At 38.8% G+C, this 26,212-nt stretch overlaps 1 protein-coding gene and 1 pseudogene across 1 annotated transcript in view; both read left to right on the top strand.

Moving 5' to 3' along the window:
• The window catches only part of LAMA2 (laminin subunit alpha 2), a 472,574-nt gene that overhangs the window by 321,820 nt on the left and 124,542 nt on the right, over nucleotides 1-26,212 (top strand). Inside the window, exons 33-35 of the mRNA XM_044917544.1 lie at nucleotides 3,072-3,214; nucleotides 6,837-6,935; nucleotides 22,246-22,357. Coding sequence (XP_044773479.1) covers nucleotides 3,072-3,214; nucleotides 6,837-6,935; nucleotides 22,246-22,357 — 354 coding nt within the window. The remainder of the gene's footprint in view (nucleotides 1-3,071; nucleotides 3,215-6,836; nucleotides 6,936-22,245; nucleotides 22,358-26,212) is intronic.
• LOC110583131 lies at nucleotides 17,009-17,836 on the top strand (annotated as a pseudogene).

The raw sequence follows: 26,212 nt of genomic DNA, 5'->3' as shown, positions 1-26,212 counted from the left end.
GACTCATTTGGGATTATCCATAAGGCAGCAGGGTTCCAAGAATGTGAAAGCAGAAAATGCTGAACGCCTTGAAGCTGAGGCTGAAGAGTCACACAATATTCCTCTGACACACTCTTTGGGTCAGAGTGTGTCATAAATCCAACCCAGATTTAAGGGGGAGAAATAAGGCTCTACCTCTTAATGGGAGAACAGGAAGGAAGTGGTGACCATTTTTAATCCATCCCAGAACTGAGCATTGCCCTTATCTGGTCAGTAACCCATCTGTGTTGTTTCTTTCTTGATAACATTTCTTATCTTTTTGCTTCTCATCCCTTCCTCCATTCCAATAACTCTTTCCTAAGTCAAAACTGAATTACCTCAAAACAAACAAACAAAAACCTGAATTACTTTATGTGGGTATCATAACAGCCATATCCCAACATTACTCAGTCTCTGCCTCTCCAATCACAAGACAATTTTTCCTTACCATTGTTTTTATTCTGTTCTCCTGTTCCTCACATATCTGTGTTGTTCTCCAGTTCCTATCTCATTATCATGTTCTCCCATTTAGACACTTCCTGTTTGACCATTCTTCTCTCCCTCCCTTCCTCCCTCCCTCCCTCCCTTTCCCTCTCTCCCTCTCTCTGTTCTCTCCCTCTAACACTCTGCTCTTTTCCAAAATATTTTTGCTCTTCTTTCACAAAGATAGTCATAAGCACATGTTTTTTTACTATGTTTACTGTGTGTAAGACACTATCCTAAACACTGTGACCAAAGGTTTTTAAGATCTCTTCTCTGGTATGGAAGAAGTAATATATAAACAAAGTAATAAGGGAGCTCATACACACATGAGTGTTAAGATAACGAGACCAAGGGAATGCAATAGTGATTGCTGGAGACAGTCACTTCTGAGTCATCACGGCCTTCCCCTCCGAGGAAGTACCACTTAAGCCCTTGACCTGAATATCCAGGAGCTGCATAGGGGAAGATGGAGGGAGAAGTATCCAAGGCAGAGGAGACAACAAGCAAAATGACGACTTTCATCTTTAGGATTGAGCATCCCTAAAGCTTATCATCTGCAATGGTGTCTCTAAACCCTAGCTGTATGATCGGATCCTCTATAATCTAAAAATTCTGACGCCTAGGCCTTGCCACAGACCCAAGAAATCAGATGCTCTGAAAGTGGGGGTGGGAAGTACCTGGACATCTGTATTTTATAAATCCCCATAGGATTTTAATGTACAGCCAAGTGGCTGTCTTCTGTGATTTAAGAAAATTTTTCAGATGATTCTGAGACCCACTAGCGTTTGACACCCAGACTGTGTTCTGATGTTTAGACAGAGTCAATTCGGCACCTAATTATGTTGCCGGTTGTGTTTTCTGTAAATGTTTCATGTAGACAGGTGTGTTAAAGCTTCTCAAGCACTCCCATTGAACTGGGAGCAGGAAGACACAGCACTCTGTTGTTTACACTGAGTTTCCATGTAGAGCAAATTCCCTTTCATTCCGGTTAGCAGAAGAGGAAGAGAATACAGCTCCTAGTTCCACCTTTGGGCTCCTGCCTCCAAAGCCTCTTTGTTCACTCAGCTGGCGAAGCTCCTTCAGGGGACACTCTACAGTTGCAGATATCATCCGTACGCAGCTGATTTACTGAAAGCCCTGCTGGGGCAGTTGAAGCCCTGTGAAGGGATCTTGTAACTCACCTTTAACTGCTGTCCTATCAAAAAAATCACCCTCTGTACTACTTCTCTTTGTTTACAAGCTTTAGTTAGTGGCTTTTTCTCCATTAGGCAGCTCAGGGGAGTGCTGTTTTAGAGGACTGATTGAATTCTTGCCAATTTGGTGCATGGTCCAAAGCTACTCCAAATCTTGGTATTTGCCGTGTTATGCATTTACCTCTCTTCTTATTGTGCATAGTTTTGATACCTCCTTCTGCTGAATATATGCTAGAAATTATAACTGTCTACATAAATGCATATCATAAACATGGTAATACATGCTCCTTGGCATGGAGAAGCTACACCTCGTTGCTCCGTTGCAAAGGGTTAAAAAAAAAAAAAGGAACTAAAAACTTCAAACTGAATATGTATATATTTAAAATCCTACAAGAGAATTCATGTATTTTCATTTTAGAAATTCTACTGTTTATGAAATTAATCTAATAATGAAAAAACCATCCATTTTTTTTTCTCTCTACTAACTCTACCACCAGCCCCCTTCCACCACGCCAAGCATGAGCACTCCCTCTTTCTAATTACCGAAAAGATTATACATAGAATATTAGCACTTCTGGCTACTTACGGAATAACACTTTCCTGGCCCTTAGCAATTATTTATCCACAAGGCTGGATGAGGTTAATTAGCAAAGCAGGAATTTGTGGGAGAGCATGTAATGACGGGCGATAATGGGCTGAAAGGCTAAAGAGGAAAAGTTGGCAAATAAGTCGGTAAGTAAGTGAATAAATACATACATACATACCATGAGCCAAAGAAACACAAATTATAAAAAGAAAAGTTCTTTCTTTTGACTTCTCTTTTTTAAAAATTACTCTTTTCCGTAGTTGTCAAGCGGAAAAGTTGCACAAATTTGGGATATGCAGCCTACATGGTACGTGAAACACGGGGAGACCCCATTGCTGTCGACACTCTCCAGTCCACTGCAGTAGAGCACGTTATTTGCATACAGTTTTAGACACGGGAGCATGTCTTATGCTCTAGTTACAGATGTCCTCTAGATTGCTTATGTGGGAACTGCTGGAACGTTCATAATGTTATATCCCATGTCTTACCTCTCGTACTTCTGTAATATGCTCGTTCCCCTCAAAATCCATTTGCTCCTCCTCTTTGGTTCTCACCTTACGTCCCTGTCCCTACTTCAGCTTCTGGCCAACAGGCATGTCTGCTCTCCTGTTGTTCTTTTCCTCTTTTTTCCAACCATCATCCATTTGAAAGTGTTAATTATCTAAGATGTGTAGCATCATCTCTCGCGGAATTATATGTGGGCCATAAAATATTTCATAGCTGAAATCTTTGAACATCTGCCTGGGATGTTTAACAGAAGTAAATATTCTATGTCATTTCCCCTTTCACAGTTTGTGGAGATGAATGCACGGGCCTTCTTCTCGGTGACTTGGCTCGCCTGGAGCAGATGGCCATGAGTATCAACCTCACTGGCCCACTACCTGCCCCATATAAAATGCTGTATGGTCTCGAAAATATGACTCAAGAACTAAAGGTAGGTTGGAGCAGTCATGGCAAGAGCCAGGGAAAAGATGACAGAAGCTTCCCAAGGGGTAGTGGCCAGAATTAGTAAATCTTCCCTTCACCCCAAATCAAGGCAAGCAACCAGGAGGAAAATTCAGAGATTTTCTAAACCAGTGTTTTTCAAATTTGAGTATTAACTATAACAGATTGCTGTTAAGGGAAAGTGGCTTATGTACCCTCAGTGCTTGGCCTAAATCAGCTTTATTATGTTATTTAAATATGTACAAACATAAAATCAGGTATAGTTCCTATACTTACAGCTCGATAAAATCAAAACACATTAATCCTTACAAAAGCCTAAAAAAAACCAATAAAATTAAAATTAAAAACATTCATATAAAATAACAGATGATTTTTGCTGAGAGCAAATTGCTGCTTGCAACAAGAATATGACCCTGACTACTTCCACACAGGTTCTTTCATCAGTATGTATATTACATATAATTCCTACGATTCTACAGTATGAACTACAGAGCCCCTTGCAAGGGGTCCTAAAATGACATTTGTCATTACTGGACAAGGTCACATGATTTACGTGTTCAATCTGCCATACGATCAGACATGCATGCAGAGGTAGGTGCTGAGATCAGATGGCCATAGCCTCTCTCAGGTGCCCGGCCTGAGTTCCAGAAATGCTTACATTAACATTTAAGTTTCCCGTCAAAATGAAAACACAAGATTAAAACTTTGTACTAGAGAGCTAGCAGACCTTTGAAAACACTTCAACGAGAACAAATTTGAAAAACACTATTCTAAAACATTGTTAAAACTTTCGGTAGTGGGTGGGAGAGGAGGAAATGTTAAGGAAATTGGGACTTCATCTGATAACAAAAGATGGAAAGTGACTCCCAATTTGCTATCCGTCAATGATCAGGTATTTTTTGAGAAATTCTGGAATGTTTCGGTATTGCACTTGGTTCCCTGGGAGTTTCATGACTCATACACTGTGGTCACTACCCTCAGGAAGCTTACAGTCTATGTGGTTAAAGCAATAATTTAACAATCAGGGTAATCATCATGTGTTTTATAAATTTTTGACTTACAATATTGTACAAAGATTGGAGAAACAGGTAATATTCGGAGAAACAAGGGAATGCATTATTAATGAGAGTGTAATTTGTGCTGGAACTTGAAGAATAGACACAGTTTAATAGGCAGAGAAATGTTGGCAAGGACTGGAGGAAAAATCTAAGATTTACTCACTAGACACTGGCAGATACTCTTCTAGGGAGTATATTCTGTAATCTGGACCATGGCCTTCAAGGCAAGTATTATTATTCCTATTTTCCAGAAGAGGAAGCCAATAATGATGACAGCAAAAATAACTAACACTTAGTGATGGGTATCTCTGTGCAAAGCAATTAAGTGACTAAAGTCTTACATGAATTATCATACATAAATCTTCTAGAAACTCAAGAGGTAGGAAAGAAGTACTGTTTTTTTCAGGTAGGGAAACCGAAACACAGAAAAGTTAATGTGAGACACAAGATCACATGGCTACTAAATGCAGAGCCAGGATTTGAGTAGAGGCCCTATGACTTTCGGGCTGGGGAGAATGAAACTACCTTTGTCAAGCTCAGAGAGAGAAAGTAACTTGCCTGGAAAGGCCCAGCCTAGACTGCCATCAATAAAGCCTCGCTGGCCCTGGGCTCATACTCCTTCCTCGAGTCGAAGAAGAGAGTGTGTGAGCAGAGGTGGAGCTGTGAATTCACAGGGCCTCTCTGTCCTACACGAGAAGGCAGGCATGCTCGTAAAAGATAAGGCTAGAAACTTGAGTGGGGCAGGGTGTTATGAAGGACAACCTTGAAAGCTAGACAGAGGAATCCGAGTTTACCTTGTAGGCCTCATATTCAGAGATGGGAGTTTTAATGAGGAAGATGCTGACTGGTAATTTTCCTTAGTCCCCCGCCACCCCATCCACGGTTTCAGTTACCCACAGTCAACCTTGGTTCACAAGCAGATGATCCCCCTTCTGACTTGTCATCAGAAGGTCAATAGTAGCCTCATGCTACGCCACAGTGCCTCATTATGTAAGCATTTCATCATCTTACATCGTCACAAGAAGGGTGGATACATTCCAGTAATGTTTTTTGAGAGAGGGACAAAGTACATTCACATAATTTTTATTACAGCATATCTTTATAATTGTTCTATTTTATTGTTGTTAATCTCTTACTGGGCCCAATTTATGAATTAAATTTTATCCTAGGCTCATATGCAGAAGGAAAAACAGTGTATCAGGGTTCAATACTACCAGCAGTGTCAGGCGTGTACTGGGGGTCCTGGGACGTAGCCCCCATGGATGAGGGGGGACTACTCTGTATGGAAGGAATACAAAAGAAAGGAGATCGAACTAGAAAAGCAAATACCTCCGTAGGACATAAACCATTTTGAAAATACTGCACAAGCACTGGATGAAGTAGCAAAAGGCCCTAATGGAAGAGCTTTTAATCTGTGGCCACTACCTGAGCCAAGAGATACAGTTCTCTACCTCCTGAGGGCTGGCTGAGCATTGGTCAACACCACCTTGATTTTCCTTCAATTCCAGTCTTTCTTGATTCGGGGATTGTGTCCTTCTTCTACAATTTATTTAACACCTGGATCCTTGGGATCCTATCTTGATATTTTAAAATGGTAAGCAAATTATTTTACCTCCTTGTTTGTTTCCTTTCCCTGTGTCCAGCCAGAGACCACTGAGAACAGAGTTGTGTTTCTGAGCTCATTGCAACAAGGGACACTGCCCACTACGGGGCATGTGGGTGTGTCTCCATAAGAAGGTCATAGAAATGACTCCAAGTATTGGGTTTGTGCTGGGTGTTCTGGTGCAGCTGTAAGGAAGCAGGGGTTTGGGCTGGGTTGGGTGCCATTAGGAAATGGAGGTAATGGATTATTCTAATGAATCTTATGGAGAAGGAGGGAAGAACACAGGGAGGCTAAAGCTATAATGACCAAAGGGGCAGTGGTCACTCAGATTCGACAGCAAATGGATTTTTGATACCTTTGAAACCATGGCTTTGTCTGTGCTTAGACAAGATTATGGAGTGGTCTTGTTTTCTTTCATTCATCACTGTCACAGAGTGACCCTGTCTAATGTTACTGTTCTGTGACATTGACTGTGTTCAACAGAAGAAAACGGCCTCTCTGTGAGTGCCTGGCCAGGTCCCTCCTCTCTTTCTTTCCTGTAAACTCTCTGTTGGTTGAAATGGGAGCCTTGAACAATCAGAGTTCATCTTGACTCTACCCCTTACTGGCCATGTGATCTTGGGCAAGTTTTAACTTTCTTCGAGCCAGAGTCTCTTCAGACACAAAACAAAAAAACATTTACCTCATAGAATTGTTGTAAGAATTAAGTGGGAAAAAAAAGCCTGGCACATAGTAATTTTTCAATAAATGACTGCAATTTGCATTGCTTGCCAGGATATTTTGCATAGCACTTCATATATGTGTGCCCAGTTGAAATGGTTTATCTTTCCTTTGAAGGCGAGATGGTGAAATACTTTGTATAAAAAGGAAAACTGTTGTGTTAAATGTGCAACCCCATAATCACTGCAGAGCCTTTTACTAAAATGTATGTGGAATGAAATCTTTTTCAGCACCTGCTCTCACCTCAGCGGGCCCCAGAGAGGCTCATTCAATTGGCAGAGGGCAATCTGAACACGCTCGTGTCGGAAATGAATGAGCTTCTGACCAGGGTAAGCTGGGAGGGTCATGAATCTTCTTATAGCAGATAGATCATGTATTTTAAGGAAAATTACATCAAATTTCTGAAGTGCAAATATTGTTGTTTCTAATTCCCAATTTGGTGCATGAAGTAGATGTATTTTGACCTGCTACTTCTGCCTCAAATAAAATCCTGAAACTCAGTAGCATCAAAGGAAGTTGTGATGCTTGGGTAGTGTCAAGGACAAGGGCTAAAAATATCAGAGTGACAGTATATTTTGAAAATTCTATCCAGTCACACATAAAAGTTTTTATCAATTTTGAATTCCAACAGCACTGTCTTTGACTATGCAAGGAAAAAGAAAAACAAATGAAAATACTTACAGACGCTTTGATCTCATCACGGGATATTTGCATTTGTATAGAAATACAGTCTAAATCAGTATTCCCACACAAAAGAGGAAATCTTTATTGTGAAAATCCATAGCATTTAAGACACTTTGAAAAGTTAGAATGTAAAGTCCATGTTACATTTATCAGACTTTTTAAGGAATTGGGTGTTTTAAACTTTCAAAACTGCAAGGTCAAGTTTCTTTTTACTGTTAGAAAACAACACAAAGTCCGCCATCTTGTGGCCAGAAAAATGCATGAGCAGAGAACTGGCTTGTCATTTAGGGATCCCGTTAGATTTTCTAAGAGCTTTAAATGACAACAAATATTGGAGTTAGAATGTTCTTACATATTATCTAGTTCATTTTTGTTTGTTTGTTTAAGAAGCGATACCTCAGGGCGTGACAATGAAAAGAATTACCACTGGCCATACAATTCACTAAACTCAGGGACCTAAGTAGAACCCAGTCTCCAGATTCCCATTGGTCCAGTAATCTTTCCACCTCACATGCATGCTGCTGGTTTAGGAAAATTTCCACAAGGAAATCAAATTGGCTTCTGAGCACATAACACTAAACAATGGCCCTGAGATTACAAATAGCATATGAAACGCTTTTTCAGAATCTAGTACCAGCTAGATACGGAACAGAGTTGCTTGCCAGTTCTTGTTAGGTATTAATTAGATTAATAAGTACATTTATCTCATATTAATTTAATAGCTAATAACTTTGTATTTGCTATGTAATTACAACTAAATAAGAAATTTTAAACAGGTGATAGCAAACAAAGTAAACTCAATTCAACAAGCATGTATGAATGTTCACCCAAGCTAAGTGTTTGCAGATGAAAGATATAAATGAAGCCCAGTCTTTGTCTTCAAGGAACTTCGGTCTAGTGTGTGTGTGTGTGTGTGTGTGCGCGCTCATATATGTGTGTATGTGTGTGTATGTGTATACGATATGTATTTAGATGTGTGGAGGGTAATGTGGGACAGCTGCATGCAAATATATAATAAAACATGAAATAAAATAAAGGAACAAGAAATGTACCTGAGAAACATAAATGGAATGATTTAATCTCTTTAAGGGTAATTAGGGAAAATTCCATGGAACAGGAGGCATTTCATTTATTCATTCATTTTATTAATACTTATTGGGCAGCTACCATGTTCTAGGTACTCTGTCAGAATGACAGACACTGGGAATAGAGGGATAAGCAAAACTGACACAAGCCTTCTCTCATTGATCTGATTAGAGCCTAATGATCTGAGCCTAGAAACACAAGAAATATTTTACTAGGAAAGTCAGACCTTTATTATGTCTTAGAAGTCCAATGCGCTATCCATTGCGCGACGGAGCCACCTAGACCTTTATTATGTCTTAGCCTACATCTTTTCATCTCTTCAGCAGACTCTCCCATACTGAATAAATTTTTCAAAATAGAATGCATATGTTAGAGAAGTTTAAGGTTAAAAGCAAAGTTGATTGGAAAGTATGGACAGTTCCCATATACCCCCTAACCCTATACATACATAGCTTCCCCATTATTAACACCCCCACCCCCAGGGTGGTACATTTGTCACAATAAATGAAGCTACATTGACAATCATTATCATTCAAAGTTCATAGTGTACTGTGTGGTTCACTCATGGTGTTGTACATTCTTTAGGTTTTGAGAAATGTTTAATGACATGTCTCCACCATTATAGTATCATACGGAGTAGTTTCACTGCCCTAAAAACCCTCTGTGCTCCACCTCCCTCCCTCCTCTCAAACCTCTGGCAAAGTGATCTTTTTACTGTCTCTATAGTTTTGCCTTTTCCAGAGCACCATATAGTTGGAATCATACACTATGTAGCCTTTTCACATGGACTTCTTGTACTTAGTAATATCCATTTAAGTTTCCTCTGTGTCTTTTCATGGCTTGACTGCTCATTTCTTTTTTAATGCTGAATAATATTTTCCATTGTCTGATTGCACCACAGTTTATTTATCCATTCATCTACTAAAGGACATCCTGGTTGCTTCCAAGTTTTGGCAGCATGAATAAAGCTACTATAAACATTTGAGTACATAAGTTTTCAATTCATTTTTGTAAATACCAAGGAGCTCAATTGGTGGATCCTATAGTAAAAGTATGTTTAGTTTTCTAAGAAATCACCAAACTGTCTTCCAGAGTGGTGGTACCATTTTGCATCTCACCAGCAACGAATAAGGTTCCAATTGCTCCACATCCTCACTAGCATTTGGTGGTGTCAGTGTTTTGAATTTTGGCCATTCTAATAGGTGTGTAGTTGTAGCTCCTTGTTTTAATTTACAATTTCCTAATGATATATGATACTGAGCATCTTCTTATATGTTCATTTGCCATCTGCATGTGTATCATCTTTGGTGAGATGTCTCTTTAGGTCTTGCTATGGACTGAGGGTTTATGTCCCCTCCAAAATTCCTATGTTGAAATTCTAACTGGCAGGGTGATGATAATAGGAGGTGAGGCCTTTGAGAGGTGATTAGGTCATGAATGTGGAGTGCTAATGAATGGAATTAGTGCCCTATAAAAGGAACCCCTATAGGGTGCCTGGGTGGCTCAGATGGTTAAGCGTCTGCCTTCGACTAAGGTCGTGATCCCAGGGTCCTGGGGTCGAGTCCCGCATTGGGCTCTCTGCTCAGTGGGGAGCCTGCCTCCCTCTCTCTCTCTCTCTCTCTCTCTCTCCTCTCTCTCTGTCTCTTATGAGTGAATAAATAAAATCTTTAAAAAATAAAAATAAAAAATAAATAAAATAAAAGGAACCCCTATAGAAGAGAGATTCTTTTCCCCTTCCTTGCCTTATGAGGACACAGTGAAAAATGGTACTAGGAAGTAAGTCCTCACCAGACACCAAATCCGCTGGGGACCTGATCTTGCACTTCCCAGTCTCCAGAATTATGAGAAATAAACTTTGTTGTTATAAGCCACCTAATGTATAATATTTGATTATGGCAGCCCAGATGGACTAAGACAAATCTTTTCTCATTTCTTTTTTATTTGCGTTGTTTGTTTTCTTATTATTGAGCTTTAAGAGGTCTTTGTATATTTTGGGTCCTAGCCCTTTATCAGATATGTCTTTTGTAAATATTTTTCCCCAGTCTGTGGCTTGCTTTCTCATTCTCTTGACAGTGTCTTTCACAGTGCAGAAGTTTTTAATTTTAATGAAGTCCAGCTTATCAATTATTTCTTTCATGGATTTGACTTTGGTATTGTATCTAAACGTTGTCACCATATTCAAGGTCGTCTAGATTTTCTCCTATGTTATCTTCTAGGTGTTTTATAGTTTTGTATTTTACATTCAGGTCTATGATCCAATTTCAGTTAATTTCAATATTATTTTTAAATAAACTTGTTATTTTAGAATAGTTTTAGATTTACAGAAAAGTTATAAAGGTAATACAGAGATTTTCTCTATACTCCATACCCAGTTTCCCCTACTGTTAATTTCTTGGTGTGGTATGTCTGCCACAACTAATGAACTAGTATTGATCCATTATTATTAACTAAAAACTGTACTTTATTCAGATTTCTTCAGTTTTCGCTTAACATCTTTATATTATTCCAGAATCCCCTCCAGGATACTGCATTACATTTAGTCATCGTGTCTTCTTAGGCTATGGACTGAGATTTAGACTTTCCTTGTTTTTGATGATTTTGATAGTTTTGACAAGCTCATGTATTTTGTAGGATGTCCCTCAGTTGGGGCTTAACTCATGTTTTTGTGATAAGTATGGAGTTATGGGTTTTTGTGGGAAAGGCTAAAGAAGTAAAGTATCATTTTTATCATTTTATCATTTTTATTACATCAAATTAAGAACCCATGCAATCCATATGTCTTCTTATCTTGATTACCTGGCTAAGGTAGTGTTTGCCAGATTTGTTCACTGTAAAGTTATTCTTTTTCTAAGACCATTTTTATCTGTGCAATCTTCAGATTTTATAACACAAAAAGCCTAGAAATAAGACTACTGAAAGCAAAGGTCTCTTCAGTGAAGTGAGGATGAGGAGGAAATGAAAATCCTCATTTATTAATTAACCTGTCTCTATCACATTTATAATTAGAGACATAACTATCATGGAGACCATAAATACTCAAGTCAACATGATCAGTTCTTCCCCTGTTGTCATGCTGCATGATAATCAAAAGGTGAATTGATACATATGGAATCATCACTAGAAGGCTAGATGACTGAAATATCCAATAGTATCAGCCTAAGACCACCAGTACCTTTATCTCGTGGCCATGAATGATTCAGCATTGGGACCACAGTCTGAGAAGTGTGGTAGCCATGACTTTCATGGTTACATTAGAGGAGACAGTGCCTTAAACTAGGAGCCCACACGGGAATTACTTGGGGCCAGGTCTCACTCCCAAAGGTTGTGATATAATTGGTCTGAGAGGGGCAGTAAGTGCACTGGGATTTTCAAGAGCTCTTGGGATGATTCTGATGTCAGCCAAGGTTGAAAACTACTGTGAGCTTATAATCACCTGATAATTCCAGCTCCCTTCTTTCACTGGTACAGCCAGTCTTTTTATGCTCCTTTTTTTCTGCTTTGTTGGCTGACCAGTCGATTTATGACTAACGCATTCTTTAGATTTGTTAAAGCATTTGGTGAGTCTCATCCTACATAGCTGGTGTAGGTGCTTGCCTTTTCTCCTACAAGTGCTTATATATTCTATGCTCATTTTTTCATGGCGCAATCTAGTTCTCTAATAACCTGTGGTAAAGAGAATCATATTCCTCCCCAAACTAACACTTAACATGCATTTTATATAATTTATAGTGCAAATATTACACAGGCAAAATATTACATAATCACACATCTCTTTCAGTGTATTTTGATTTATTGCCATTTGATTTCCCTCTTGAAATATAAGTTTCTTGAAACATAGGAATCATATTTAGCATATTTGAACTGTCCTACAATGTGTGTGAATACCGAGATGCTTTTTGAGGCCAACTCCATATATCTCCATAGCTACTGTTCTTAGCTCCCTCTCCTGTTTCACAGCCACAGTTTTTGAAGGCTTTGGAGACAGGTCTGCATTCTCTTCTCACTCCACTGCAATTTAGATTTACTCTCCCGGCTTGCTACTAAAGCTATTTCTAAAAGATAACCAATGACATGTTGGTCACTAAATCCAATGAAAACTTTAATTTACTTGAACCTCCTGTAGCAATTGCCATTTTTGACCCTTCCTTCCTTCTTCACATATTCTCCTCTAGTTTTCTCTTAATTCTCTGTCCTTTTATTCTCAGGCTCTTACTCTGTCCATCCCTTTAAAGTTGGTTTTCTTGGGGTACAGTCATCAATCTACATCTTTTCTCACTTGTAAATTCTTTCTTTGGGCTTTAATTGCTGAAGATTCAAAAATCTGTATTTTCAAAACAGACTTTATTCTCCGGCTTCAGTCCTAGAAACTAGCTGCCGATAGGACATCTCAAATTAAACTCATCATCTTCCTCTTAAAACCTATACTTTTTCCTATTTAGAGCATCTCAGTGATTTGTCCTCCAATATGTAGCCAGTTCCCCCCCCCCCAAAAATGAATGAGTTACCCTTTACCTTCATTTTCAACCCAATCCAATTCAGTTTCCATATATGACCTCTCTTTCCAAGCCATCTCCAACTCCAACCAATTATTAATCATGTAACAGAGTAAACTCTCCAAATCACAGACCTGATCATTTCGCTCTGCTCCAAATTCTACAACAGCTCTCCATTTGGTGTAGTATGACATATGATGCTCTCCCATTGTGATCTGATTCTTGCTTAACTGCCCAGCCTCATCTCTCCCCAAATTCGTGGCCTGGTTATCGGGACCCTGATACATTTAACATATAAGCCAGAAAGCTAGAAATTTTCCTCAGTCCTTTTTCTTCTTCCCTGTACTCCCACTTATTCAACCCATTATCAAATGCAGGGGGTTGCTCTTCTTGTATAGATCTCCTCTCCGCTATCCAACTCTCGTTCCATCTCCATAATCTTTAGTTTGGAATTACCACGTGGGTTTTCTAGCTACTCCCTCTGCTTTTACTCTTGTTTTCCTTCCACTTTGTTCTCTACAGTGTAGCCAGAATGCACTTTTGCTATTCCAAATCTGAAGATGTCACCCGGGTGCTTAAACTCATCCTCCAACTTCTCATGGCTCTTAGGTGAGCACTTCCAGTCCTCTTGTTGGCCGCATCTCCTGCCACCTGTGCTTCTCACCATCTGCGCTCCATCCATACAGCCCTTCAGTTACCTCATCCCACCGCTGAGCCTTTCCATAGGTTTCTTTTAGCCTTTGAAGTAAATCACCTTCTCCTGTATCTTGTTAACTTCTATTCATTCCAGTTCACCTTTCAAACCTCAGCTCATGGAACGCTGCCTTAGGGAGACATTTTAGGTGTGATGAGACTCCTCTATAACTGTCTTATACCACTGTGCTTTTTCTTCAGTTTGTAATTATAAATTTATTTTCATGACCACTCAACAAATACATCTCTACTCTACCAGACTATAGGCTCCAAAAGGGCAGGAGGTATGTCCTTTATTTTTTTTTTTTCTCACCACAGTATCACCAATATCACGCACACAGTAGTTCAGTAATTTGTTTAATTAATTAACTGTGAATAATTTAAAAATAGCATTTGAACAACTAGATGACAGGTAGAAAAACTCAAAATAAGCATTGATTTTAATGTCTCTAAAATACACTAAAATCAGGCATATATTTATAATTATATTCAGTTGGATGTTTTACTTCCTTTGATAAGCATCTTCTAAATGTTTATCCGTAAGGTGAGAATGCTGTGTAATAGACTGAACTATATAAAATATCAAAATTGAGCTTTATTTTCATTGTCTTTTACTGCCTATTTAAAATCAAATTTAAATAAAAATTATTTCTAAAATGATGAAACTAGCTTTTAAATGATTTAAGTGCCAAAAATATTGTATGTTTATCTTATTTATAGTGTTAAGAGATTTAAGTTTCCTACAATGTTTTTTTATTCCTATTACATTTTAAAAGAGAGAGAATGTAAAGCACATCATACTTGTTTGGTTTGGGACTCTGAAAACTGACACCTGAAATATTTAGGGAGAAATTGTATAGAACTCACTTGTTACCATTCCAGAGAGCCACTTGGCTTCTCTCTATCACTTTCCTCGTGTGTTGTCTAATAGCTTGCCTGAGGAGTCCTTCACTGACACTTAGATATACAAAACTGGTAGTTTTCGAAGATGACCCTTGAGAATATCATATAAATGATTAGACCTGAAATTTAATTTCAGCAGGAGGGCATATAAGTCTGCAAATGCAAAAATGGATGGCATCTAAGCAATGTTGTCTATTCACTAGTTAGATTTGCCCCCATTAGATTCTAGTTTTAACATAAAGAAGGCAGAAAATGAAAGACACTAGTAATATCCAACCAAGAAAATTATGTGCAGGTTTCAAGAGGCACAGTGAGAACTGCTTGAGCTAAAGCAAGAATGTAACAGCTACATTGTTCAGAAGTAAATTAATGCGTGCCTAATGGTAATGCATGCTGCCTAATATAAATACTCTAAAAAAATAAAGGAAAAAGAAAAAAAGAAAAATAGAAGGAAAAAATACCTAGTTTAGTGAACTTGAATGTAAAAAAAAGGTAATCAAAAGTAAGAGAGAAACACAAGGTACTGCTTAAGGCATCATTTAGAAGGGAATGCTGGAAAGATTGTAGAACTGAGGTAAGAGGATGTAAAAATAAGAAAATCAAAGATAGAGAATCAAAGGAAGATTGTACAGCATAGTAGGATAAATGAGAAGACATTTGTCAAATACTCAAAGGACAAGATAAAAGTGAATGAGAGGGAATATGACTAAGGGATGGAATGGTAATTTAATAAAATGCAAGAAGAACTAAACTGAATCAGACAGATAGCTCCTATCATGTAGTATTTAGCATTCATCTGTAACATTATCAATAGCCTGTCCTGGGTAAAGCTGATTGTCGTGAATTTCACCATGATACCGCTATCTATCACCACTCCCTATGGGTGATAGTGCATTTGTCATAGGCTTCCTTTATGGAGTCTCTCATGGGTGGTTTTGACAAGGGTGACTCTACCTTAATTACTGTGTAATAAGACATGACTTTTAAAAATGTGTCTATATGATGTTCTGCTATGGATTTTTAAATATGTTAATTTACTAAAACCTAAAGGTGATACACTTTCAAGTACTACCTAAGCTCAAGCAGCATCCCTCCTTTCACCCAGAATGCTCAACTTTTTCATGTATTTTCCTATTCTTCCCGGATATTAGCATAATATAAGTTAGTGCTTGATACGGACAAAATATAAAGCTGTGAGAAAATGTGTGTTTTGCCCCCAGTTCCCTGTGTGTATGAGTTCAGATGAGTCACTTAACCTCTCCATACCTTCATTTTCATCAGTGTAAAAATAGGGATTATGCCCTCTGTGTATCTTTAAAAGCAGGAAGGGTAAACGAGACACAGGAGAGTATTACAAGCCCTTCTGAACACGCATATCAATCCAGGATATGGTTGAGCCTGATTCTGTAACCCATATTTTGGAGCGCTAATACCATGAATCAATGCCTTTTTGCCAGGAACCTCACATTTCCCCCTCTTCTGGAGCATGGCCGAGAGGGGCGGCTCTTCTCATTTCTGTAGGGGAAGGCTACCTTCTTCCTCAGGAAGCACTGTGCTGGCCCTAAACTGTGCTGGCCCTAAAGAGTTCTGCCTCCTCCCAAACCCAATCCTGCCCGCATTACTTGGCGTGTAATTGCAGGTTAGTTTTTAATGACCATGAGGCCAGTGACAAGAATACAGTGTGGTTGGAATTGAGGGGTCTCCTGCCTGGCTCTCCTCCTAAGCACTCAGCTGCAGCTCTTGAGCACAAGCTTCCCATTAGGCTCTGAAAAATACCCAGGAACTGCCCAGCCATCCACATTCACTGGCAAGCCTAGCACTTGGCAGAAGGCCAGTTTGCATGGTATTGGGAAGGCATAGAGATTTTTTGTTTGTTTCCTTCAATAGGCGTTGGAACTTCAAAGGGATTTGTAGTTGGTTTGATGATTATTATACCAGCTAATCACTCAATATCTACTATGCCTGGCACTCTGAGGAATAAAAAAAAAATAGACATTAAAAAAATAAGACATAGCCTCAGCCCCAAGGACAGAGATTAGATAGAAACGGCAAAACACCTAACAAAGTAACTACCCAACAGAGTCATGAATGGTGGTAATGATAGTTGTTTTTAAAAATCTAAGAAAGGGTCCTGCCCCCATGGCCAGCTGACCCGCTGCCTGGTGGCACCAAGTAGGTTACCCCGCAGACCCTCCAGCAACAGGACTGACATTGACCCCAGGGGGCGATGAAAGCACTGAAAGAGAAGGTTGAATCTGGAAAGGGGGAAAGATGTCTTTCCTGTAGCAGGTCAAAAATTAATTTATTCCAGCAAAGTCCTCAATGATGATACTGCTCTAAAAGAGTATAAAAGTGATGAAGAAACCTTGTGATGGTTACGGTGGCAAAACCTAAAGCCGTCACAGCACCAGCACAGATCACATCCCGCCAGGGCACCACCATTAGCTCCTCCATGAGGTGGGCTGTGGCTCGGGGCCCCACTCCCACACCTGCACCTGCCAGGGCAATGAAAACAAGAAAACCCTGCAGAAAAGCCCGCAGAAATGAATGGTGCATCAGGAGAGTCTTCTTGGCCAAACACTTTTGAAGATGCAACAGGTGCACGTGTCACAGGGCAGTCTTGTGAGAACGTGGTAACTGAGATCATGTCAATGGGCTATGAAGGCCAGCCAATGACCACAGCCCTAAGAGCTGGTTTCAACTACCCTGACAGAGCAGTGGGGCATCTTTCTATGGGAACCCCGGAGATAGAGAAAGTAGGGCTGTGGTTGATCCCCTCCCCCAGCAGCTAGGACGGGGGCTCCTCAGTCTTCAGTGGCTGCAGCTGCAACCCTACACGTTCTGGAGAAGCCCCTTGAATTCTTACGGATCAGCCTCAGTTTCAACAGATGAGACAAAGGACTAACAGAATCCTTCCCTGCTTCTGGCATTGCTGTCAGAGGTCAAGAACATTCTCAACTCCTGCAGCAAATTAGCCAACCCCAGGATCATTTGATTCCGGTGTTAAATGAACCAGTTCAAGAAGCAGGTGGTCAAGGAGGAGGGCGTGGAGGCGCGGGGGCGGAGCTGCACAAGCCGGAAGTGCGCCTGCGAGCTACACTCAAGGAACGTCTGGGGACTGAGAAGCCATAGAAGGATGAAAGGCGCTAGGGTTTCCTGAAGGACTTGTGATACGAGCATAGTTTGCTTGTGAGAAGAATGAGAACTTGGCTGTCAATTTTCTTCTATAGCAAAACTTTGATGAAGATGGAAAGGGACTTTTTTCCTCATATGTCACAGCAGATCATCACACTGCATTCACTGGATTGTCTCAGATGACTTGGGCTCATAGGCACGATACTTGGTATCAGGCAGGAGATGGTTGGGGGTAGGGATACAGGGCAGGTATAAATGCCTACATGTCTGCTGCATTTAGCAGATGCCACAGTCCGCACAGTGTGTAAAATACTATACAACCCAAAGTCAGATTTTGCAGGTCTCTGTTTCTTCTATAAAACACGAGGTAACTTTTCCTAGGCTTCACTTATTTTTTTTAGTGTATTGAATCCAAAAATTTAGTGTAATGCCCTGCTTCACATTTCTTTGACTTAACATGGATTTCAGAATGTTATGTAGAGTGCATGGGTGGCTCAGTAAGCGTGGGACTCTTGGTCTCAGCTGAGATCATGATCTCATGGGTTGGGAGATCAAGCCCGGCATCTGGCTCTGCGCTCAGCAGGGAGTGTGCTTGAGGTCCTCTCTCCCTGAAGCTCCCCCTGCTCACGTGCATGCGCTCTCTCTCTCTCAAATAAATAAATCTAAAAAGAGAATCTTTGCTCCCTGTAATCTACAGTCTCTATTTTGGAGCAATACTGGATAATGGCTTTGTGAAATTGAAAAAACAGTTGGAGCAACTATAAACAGAAATGCCAAATTATTGACTTATTGTCGCTGCTTCATATATGTATAAAATTAATGTGTAAAAAAGCCCATTCTCTCAAGTTAAATACCTGGGGACGGGGAAGGAGGAGAAAAGGGGAATATTCTAAAATGAAAATACTGCGATTTGAAAATTTTTTGATCATTGGGGCACATGGGTGGCTCAGTCGGTTAAGTATCTGCTTTCAGCTCAGGTCATGATCCCGGGGTCCTGGGATCGAGCCCCGCATCGGGCTCCCTGCTCGGCAGGGAGCCTGCTTCTCCCTCTCCCACTTCCCCTGCTTCTGCGCTCTCTCTCATTCTGTCAAATAAATAAATAAAATCTTTAAAATTTTTTTAAAAAAAATTTTTTGATCATTGAATATGACACCCTTCTAACATGATTGGAGGAACTGCAAGAATAGGCAGAGTTATCTTCCTGTTTACGTTTTTTGGTTTGTTTGTTTCTTGGTTTGCTTTGGGGAAAAAATTGGTAGGTGTCTAATTACTGTTTACTTCATTATTGTGTTGCAGTAAAAGTTTTAAAATCACCATTGCATGTTTACTTTGGAAGTACCCCTTTGTGAGAGTGAGCATTTTGGGGCCAATGGAGAAATGCAGCATTCACTCTCCTTCCCCTTCCCTCAGCAGAAATGTGTTTATCAACAAGTCACAAGTTCAAGCTGCTGCCTTTCTTTAAAGCCAGAAAATGCTAATTCAGTTCAGAATTAATGCAAAGGTTTCAGAACTGGGTTTCTGATGTTTGTAAATATGTTTCCATATTAGGTGAGAATGTATGACCATTGATGTCATTAGGATGATATTACTTTCAAAAAAAGGAGGACAGAAGTATAATACAGAATCTTTCATTGCATTGGAAAGACTGGTGAAGTCTTTTAGAAGAATTGGAAGATGCAACTGGAAAAGTACTTTGGAAAATATACAATCAAGATATCTCATGGCGTATTAAAAGAAAAATTTTAATAGGAAAGAAAGAAGAAAAGAGAAAAAACATCTAAGAAAGGAAAGCATAAGCCAAAATGGTCAGGGGTGGCTTCACAAAGAAGGCTGAGTGGAACTGACTCTTGAAGGCTGGATTTATTTTGGATAATTGGAGAGGAGTTAAGGAACAATAGTATAAACAAAAGCCCTTTCTGGGAGTGTTCATAGAAAGGTAGGCAATGAGAATGGTAATAAGGTCGGCAAGATTCACTAGGTAATTGCTTAATCATTTATTGAACATTCATTCAATATTTGCTCTCAGTGAGGCATCACACTAGGAGCTGGATATAAAGTGATGAACAAAACAGACCAAGTCCCTGCTCTCTTAGAGCTTACCTTTTAGTCAGGGAGGTAACCAACAAATAGAGGAGCCATAAGTAATTCTAAAATGCATGGTATTATGAAAAAAAATGTTCTGTGGAAAGTCTGGAAACCTGGCTAGGTGCCCTAGAAATGGCCAGACCTAGAAGGGACACTGAAACTGAAAGATGAAAGATGACAGATGACAAGGATCCATCCATTGCAAGGACTGAGGAAAAGTTTATTCCAGGCAAAGACAGCAGAATCCGAGAAGAGCCTAAGAAGGAAAGAGTTTGGCATATTTCACATACTAAACAGAAGCCAGGGAGGTTGATTGCACAGGGCCTTCATGATAACTCTTTTAACTTGTTTCTTATCATGAGTCATGTAGAATTCTTGACATCTTACTATTGGAGTGCTCCTATAATCAGTACCAAGTTTGTTAATGATGACTCTTACATGTTGTATAAATTAATTAAGAAAGAAGAATTAAAGACAGTGGATGGGATCGTGATCTTCCAGAATTTAAAAGAGACAGTGTATCAATATATATTTATTTTAAAAAATTAAATGCTTTAGGCTATGAGCCAGAATTGGTAGCCTTTGTTGTGTGAATATGTAAGTTATGATCTTTTAGTAACAGATAAGATACTGATAAAGCAAAGAATAAATTTTAAGTTTAAATCATAATGTACACTTCCTGTGTGGTAATAGAGTGCTGGTAATACATTAATAATTAAGATATTGAAAATGACATGATTGGATCAATAATGTAGATCAAGTCCCTTAGTAAATAAAGTCTGTGATATGTGAAAATAGGAGTGATATTATAGAGTACAATCAAGTCCAGGCTAGACAAACATCTACGACAGCTTAGAAAGCCAACATCTTAAGCAGCTGACTTTAGTAATTTTAAAGTAACATTTAAAATGTTATAGGTATGTGTATATGCATGTGGTGTGTATATGTAAAAATATTGATTAGCACCTTCTAAATAATTTTGTATATTTACTGCAGACTGTTAAGAGGGATTTTTAAAACTTCCAGTGGATCTTATCCTTTCATCCTTTTGTTTGTTTGTTTTTAAGATTTTATTTATTTGGGAGAGAGAGTGAGAGAGAGAAAGAGCACAAGAGGGGGGAGCAGGAGAGGGAGAAGCAGACTCCCTGCTGAGCAGGGAGCCCGATGCAGGACTCAGTCCCGGGACTCCAGGATCATGACCTGAGCCGAAGGCAGTCGCCTAACCAACTGAGCCACCCAGGCGCCCTCATCCTTTTATTTGTGATGGTAACACTCACAGGTTGAGAAATTAGTTGATGATAGTTGGACTTTATATTCTACCTTATATGTAAAACCTTGAAAGGGGTCATGAATTAAACCTCTTATTGCCCCCTGGGAAATCACAAAATGCAATATAATTTCTATAGCACCTCTTACTGTGTTCTGTGTTCGCCAGACATTTAGTTCTATTTTAATTTCTATCTAAAATTCTCTTATGTGTGTAAAAAAAAAAATTTAGAATCTCTGGGCCTGTCTAGAATGCAAACACTCTGGTACAGGATTATAGATATTAATACTCTGCCAATTTGGACCTTTTTCAAATTATTTTAAGGCAGTTTGTGATTCTTTGATTCATTATCTGTAGTTAGATTATCCCTATCTTTTTAGTAAAAAAAAAAAAAAGAAGTCCTATTTATTAGCATATGTTCATGTGTAGAAAAATGAACTGTACACCTATTTCAAGGTGCTCTAAACCTTAAAATATCTTTTAAGAAACTTTGAATATTACATATGCCATTTTTATTTGACTAAATATAGCATATCTTAACTATGAACACATTGAATGGATTCCTTTGTGTCAAGTGGTATCTTCAATGTGAATGAAGGTGCAAATGTGTGGGGATATTCTTTGGGGGCATGAAGCTATTTGTGGAGTTGTTTTATTTTGTTGACAATGATGTATAGTACTGTGATTAACAGCTGTCCTTTCTGGTGATGACATATGGGAAAAGTTATCATTTATTCTTCTTTAACAGTTTCCTGGCATCTTCAGAGTGTTATAAAACAAGCCTTTACTACTGAGTAGCTAAGCATTTCTCCCTCTTTGTTTCTTTAATTAACGTATTGATCTAGACTGCATCTATAGGATCAAGCTTATTGAGACAGACTGCCTGTGCCTCCTCAAGAGATCATTGCTACGCTCCACACTTTTTCAGTAAATAAAATATGGACAAAACTGCAACATGTGGAGGCTGAAGAATCCATTAAATACTTTTGGCAACTGTACCTCAAAGATACTTCAAAAATAATTGTGTTTTATCGCTTCTTCTATGTCATTGCATATAGCAAGGGTTTTAAAAAGCCCAAATACGACTCTCTGATTTCCATTTAATGGAAGAAGTAATAAAGTTTAATTGTATACTGGAGCATGGGGTGTCATTTCCAGTATATCTGATCAATAATTCATCGATTGCCTTTGGCTCAGAGTTATATTTGAAAGAAAATGTAGCCAGTGGGAGCTTATCTCGCTGTAGCTTCATCATCTCAATTAATTATGCTTTTCCTGAATTTGGATCATTAGGCTACCAAAGTGACAGCAGATGGCGAGCAAACTGGACAGGATGCTGAGAGGACCAACAGGAGAGCAGACTCCTTAGGAGGATTCATTAAGGAGCTTTCCCAGGATGCAGAAGGTATTAGAATCATTTAACTTAATCATTATGTCTCCCACCAGAAAAATAGAAAAAGGGATTACACAGGACCGGAATTTCTCTAGTAAGAAATGCCCTTTCTCAATCTGAGGGTTGGCTTTTGAAAAGTACTTAGGTTGGGACCGCCAAGGGCATTATCTGCCAAGCATCTCCAATCTACAGTGTTAAATAGGGCATAATAGTCAGTGAATTAGTCATTATGAGTGCAGGCTCGTGGTAAACTGAACGCAGTCCCTTAGGAATGCCTTAATTTTTGAGGAATGGCTATTATGAGTAAATAACCAATAAACTTATGCTTTGCTATTGTTTGTATTCAAAACTATTGAGAAGATTAATTTTTTAAAAAGCTAATTTTATCATTCCGCTCAGTACGTTAAAGCAGCACTTTAACTTCTCAAAATGGCTTTTAAAATACTTGGTGCTGTTTTTAATGAACATCTGTTGCTTGGAGTCTGGACTTGCTACCTTACCAGAAGCTTCACTGAATTTAGTCCATCATTCTCTAGGAATTAGTGCTTGGCATCTACCAATCTGACTTAGGATCAAAGTGGAAGCTATTTGGGGGCTAAACCCCAGATTAAGAACTCTTAAAGAAAACATAAAAAACCCAAAAATCTAGATCTTAAACATACATGCAGGTTTAGAAAGTAGGAAAAATGTTTTGGGTTTTTTCTCTTAAAAAATGAAATATTTTTATTGCTTTACAGTGTTACGTGTTTTAGATATTTTGCTTGGAAATACAGCCAAATAAGTCAGAACATGAAATAACCTTCAAGGCAGATCCTGACAGGTAATTCTTAGGAATCACTGGCCAAAAAGAGACAGAAAACTCCCAAAGATTCCCCACTGCAAGAAGCAACAGAGTTGGGCGCCTGGGTGGCTCAGTCGGTTGAGCGACTTGCCTTCGGCTCAGGTCATGATCCTGGAGTCCCGGGATCGAGTTCCGCATCGGGCTCCCTGCTCGGCGGGGAGTCTGCTTCTCCCTCTGACCCTTTCATGCTCTATCTCATTCTCTCTCTCAAATAAATAAATAAAATCTTTAAAAAAAAAAAAAAGAAAAAAAAAAGAAGCAACAGAGTTTTAATCTGAGGCAAAACATGTCAGGACCTGAAACAGAAGTTACACCTACCGGAAAATTCTTAACTAACTCATTATGGTTTATCTTCTGCTAGATGGAGTTTTTTGTGCTTTTCCTGGTTTTATTTTCCATTAATGCGACTTGAAGTATTCTCCCCCCCAGCACTCCCTCCACCACACACACACACAAAAAAAAAATCCCATTGCAGGTAAAACAATTTCTGCCTGGATCCATGAAGGCACTGGTCAATAACCCAGTAATTTTCCTTTTCCTTCTACCTCGATCTCAAACACTCAATACTTCAGCCGATCCTGGAAACTTATTTTGAAATCATTCCAATCAAATATTCATGCATAAGAACAAATGCTGGTCCATGTTTTCAACAGACTCCAACATCAGCACTGCTCATGTGCTCGCTCTCTGCATTGTACCCACCACCCAATCTGTGCACCACACAAAGGCACCAGCAGGGGGCAGGTGGAGACGAGATTTTGTCCAGGTTTTGCTCATCGCCCACAGTCCATCATCCATCAGAGAAAAGGGTTATGTATCATCAAAGATGTCTCCCATTCTCTAAATTGTGCATCCATCAGACAGTCTGGTTGTGTCTGTCCAGACAGGACACCTTTTTCCTAATTTACATGAAGGTCCATGTGGGATAGCTGTGATCCTGTACCCGGGAGAAATGTGGACACTGCTCCCTTCTTCCAGCAGCTACTAATGTAAATGATAACACACATGATATGCATAGCCCTTTAGAAGAGAACTTTGGCAAAACTAATCCAACTGTTAAAACTTCCTGAATGTTTAAATTTGAATATGCCAGAGGTAAACGAAATCTTGACTGGGATGTTTATATGTACTACAAGTCTTGGCAGTTCAGGAGATTTTTTTTTTTTAAGAAAAGGAAACTCACCAAAGCCTTAAGTAGGTTATACCACATATCCACACCCATCTTTTTCTCTTAGAACTACACTAATTGGGGATAGTATCAGTACTTTGAGGTTTTATTAGTGACAATAAATTGCTGTGGGGAAAAGTGAATTTGTTAGCCTGGCATTTGTCTAGTTCAGTTTTATTTTTAGTTGGAATACCTTACTCCCCCTATCTTCCATTATAAGTCATGGTCTCTTCCTAGATAATCACGATCTATTAATCTAAGGCATTCTTATCTCCCTATAATTTTTAAAATCTTTGCTATGACTCCTGATTAGATCACAAATACTCCATATTTCATTCCATGAACTATTAGAATTAATGAGCAAATATATATATATATGTATACATGTATGTGTATATATATATATACATATATATAAACAACTCATTAATTAGCATATGTACTGACATATATTAGGACTTAATAAATGCTAGACACCTTCTTTCCTGTTTCTCAGGTCACAGTAGTATTTGTCATTCATGATGAATTTACCCATCAGAGCATATTTTTTTTGGTTCAGTGTGAAAAACAACTTTGTTTCTCCTGAGGGATTAATGTATTTATATGTTACAGATCCTGTATACTTCTTAAGTATCCCTTTTTTATCCCCTGCTCTGCCCTGGCTACTGAGATATGTCTATTAAGATTTCTTCTGATTTACATTATTTTTTATCTTTACTCCATCTCCTTTTCTGTTAATTTTATCTTGTTTTAAAGATATTTCAAAGCTACTTAAAATTTCCTTTGAAATAAAGTAGAAATAAATAAGTAAATTTCAGAGCTATCTTAATGTCATAATTATTTTCAATTCTGTTGAAAATGTACTGAACTGAAAGTGCTGATAGTGTATACCTTTGAATCTAAGAGACTAAATAACACATTCGTCTTTAGTTTAAAAATATTCAGAGAATTTCCCAATTCCATATATAGAAGGAATGGAGCAATCACATCTCTTCTATTAAAATGATGCTTTCTTTTTTAATACAGTATCTCTACAGTATCTCTATTGTCGTTTTTGTGTGCCTTAATAATTTCTTCTAGTTGCTTACATATTACTTTCATTTAAAAGAAATGATGCATTCATTCCAAAAGTGCAGCCATCTTTTCCTTTCCTCTCTCTTGTATCATGCTTTTTCCAGCAAGTTCTTCTCTGCAGAAGTTTAGTTTTGAGAATAGACCACAAGTGAGGCTATATCTCTCACATTACCCCCTCACAACCACCTAGGCCCAGGACCTAAATTCAATCAAATTTCAAAAAATATCTCTAATCAAAGCTCATTTATATATTTACTTAATAAAAGAAAAACATACACCTTTGGCGAGTTGAAAAGTGGGATTTATGAATGCAAATGAGGTCAGTGGTTAGTTACATAATACAATTAGTTAAAGTCAACATACAGACAGATAGGCACTCAGACCAAAGAAGGAGAGGTACCACAGGGAAGGCCAAATCTACCGCCTTTCCTGAAATCTAAGAAGTATAAACCTTATCTCACAAAGTCTGCTGGATCAAGGAGCTTTCCAATTAATCAGTCCATGGTCACTGTGGTTCCTTAACAAACACAGTGCAGCCTAGGTGATAACTTAGCAACAGTAGTGGTGGGATCTTGAGAAGGTTCTTTGGTGTATGTCAAAGTATGACTATGAGTAGTTGATCAAGAAAGAGCCACCCTCACTAACTTCTAGGAATATGGCACCTGAGCAATAATTTCTACCACAGGGCTAGGAATGGCCATGTTTTTTCTTTAAAACAGCTGATTCAAATAGTTCTGCAGATTAGATTATGGCTGTCAGAATAAGGGGTTGACAGCAGCAATTT

Source organism: Neomonachus schauinslandi, chromosome 8, assembly GCF_002201575.2.
Source record: "Neomonachus schauinslandi chromosome 8, ASM220157v2, whole genome shotgun sequence".
Taxonomy (NCBI): domain Eukaryota; kingdom Metazoa; phylum Chordata; class Mammalia; order Carnivora; family Phocidae; genus Neomonachus; species Neomonachus schauinslandi.
Note: the sequence above shows the minus strand (reverse complement) of the source record. Positions and strands in the feature narration are given on the sequence as shown.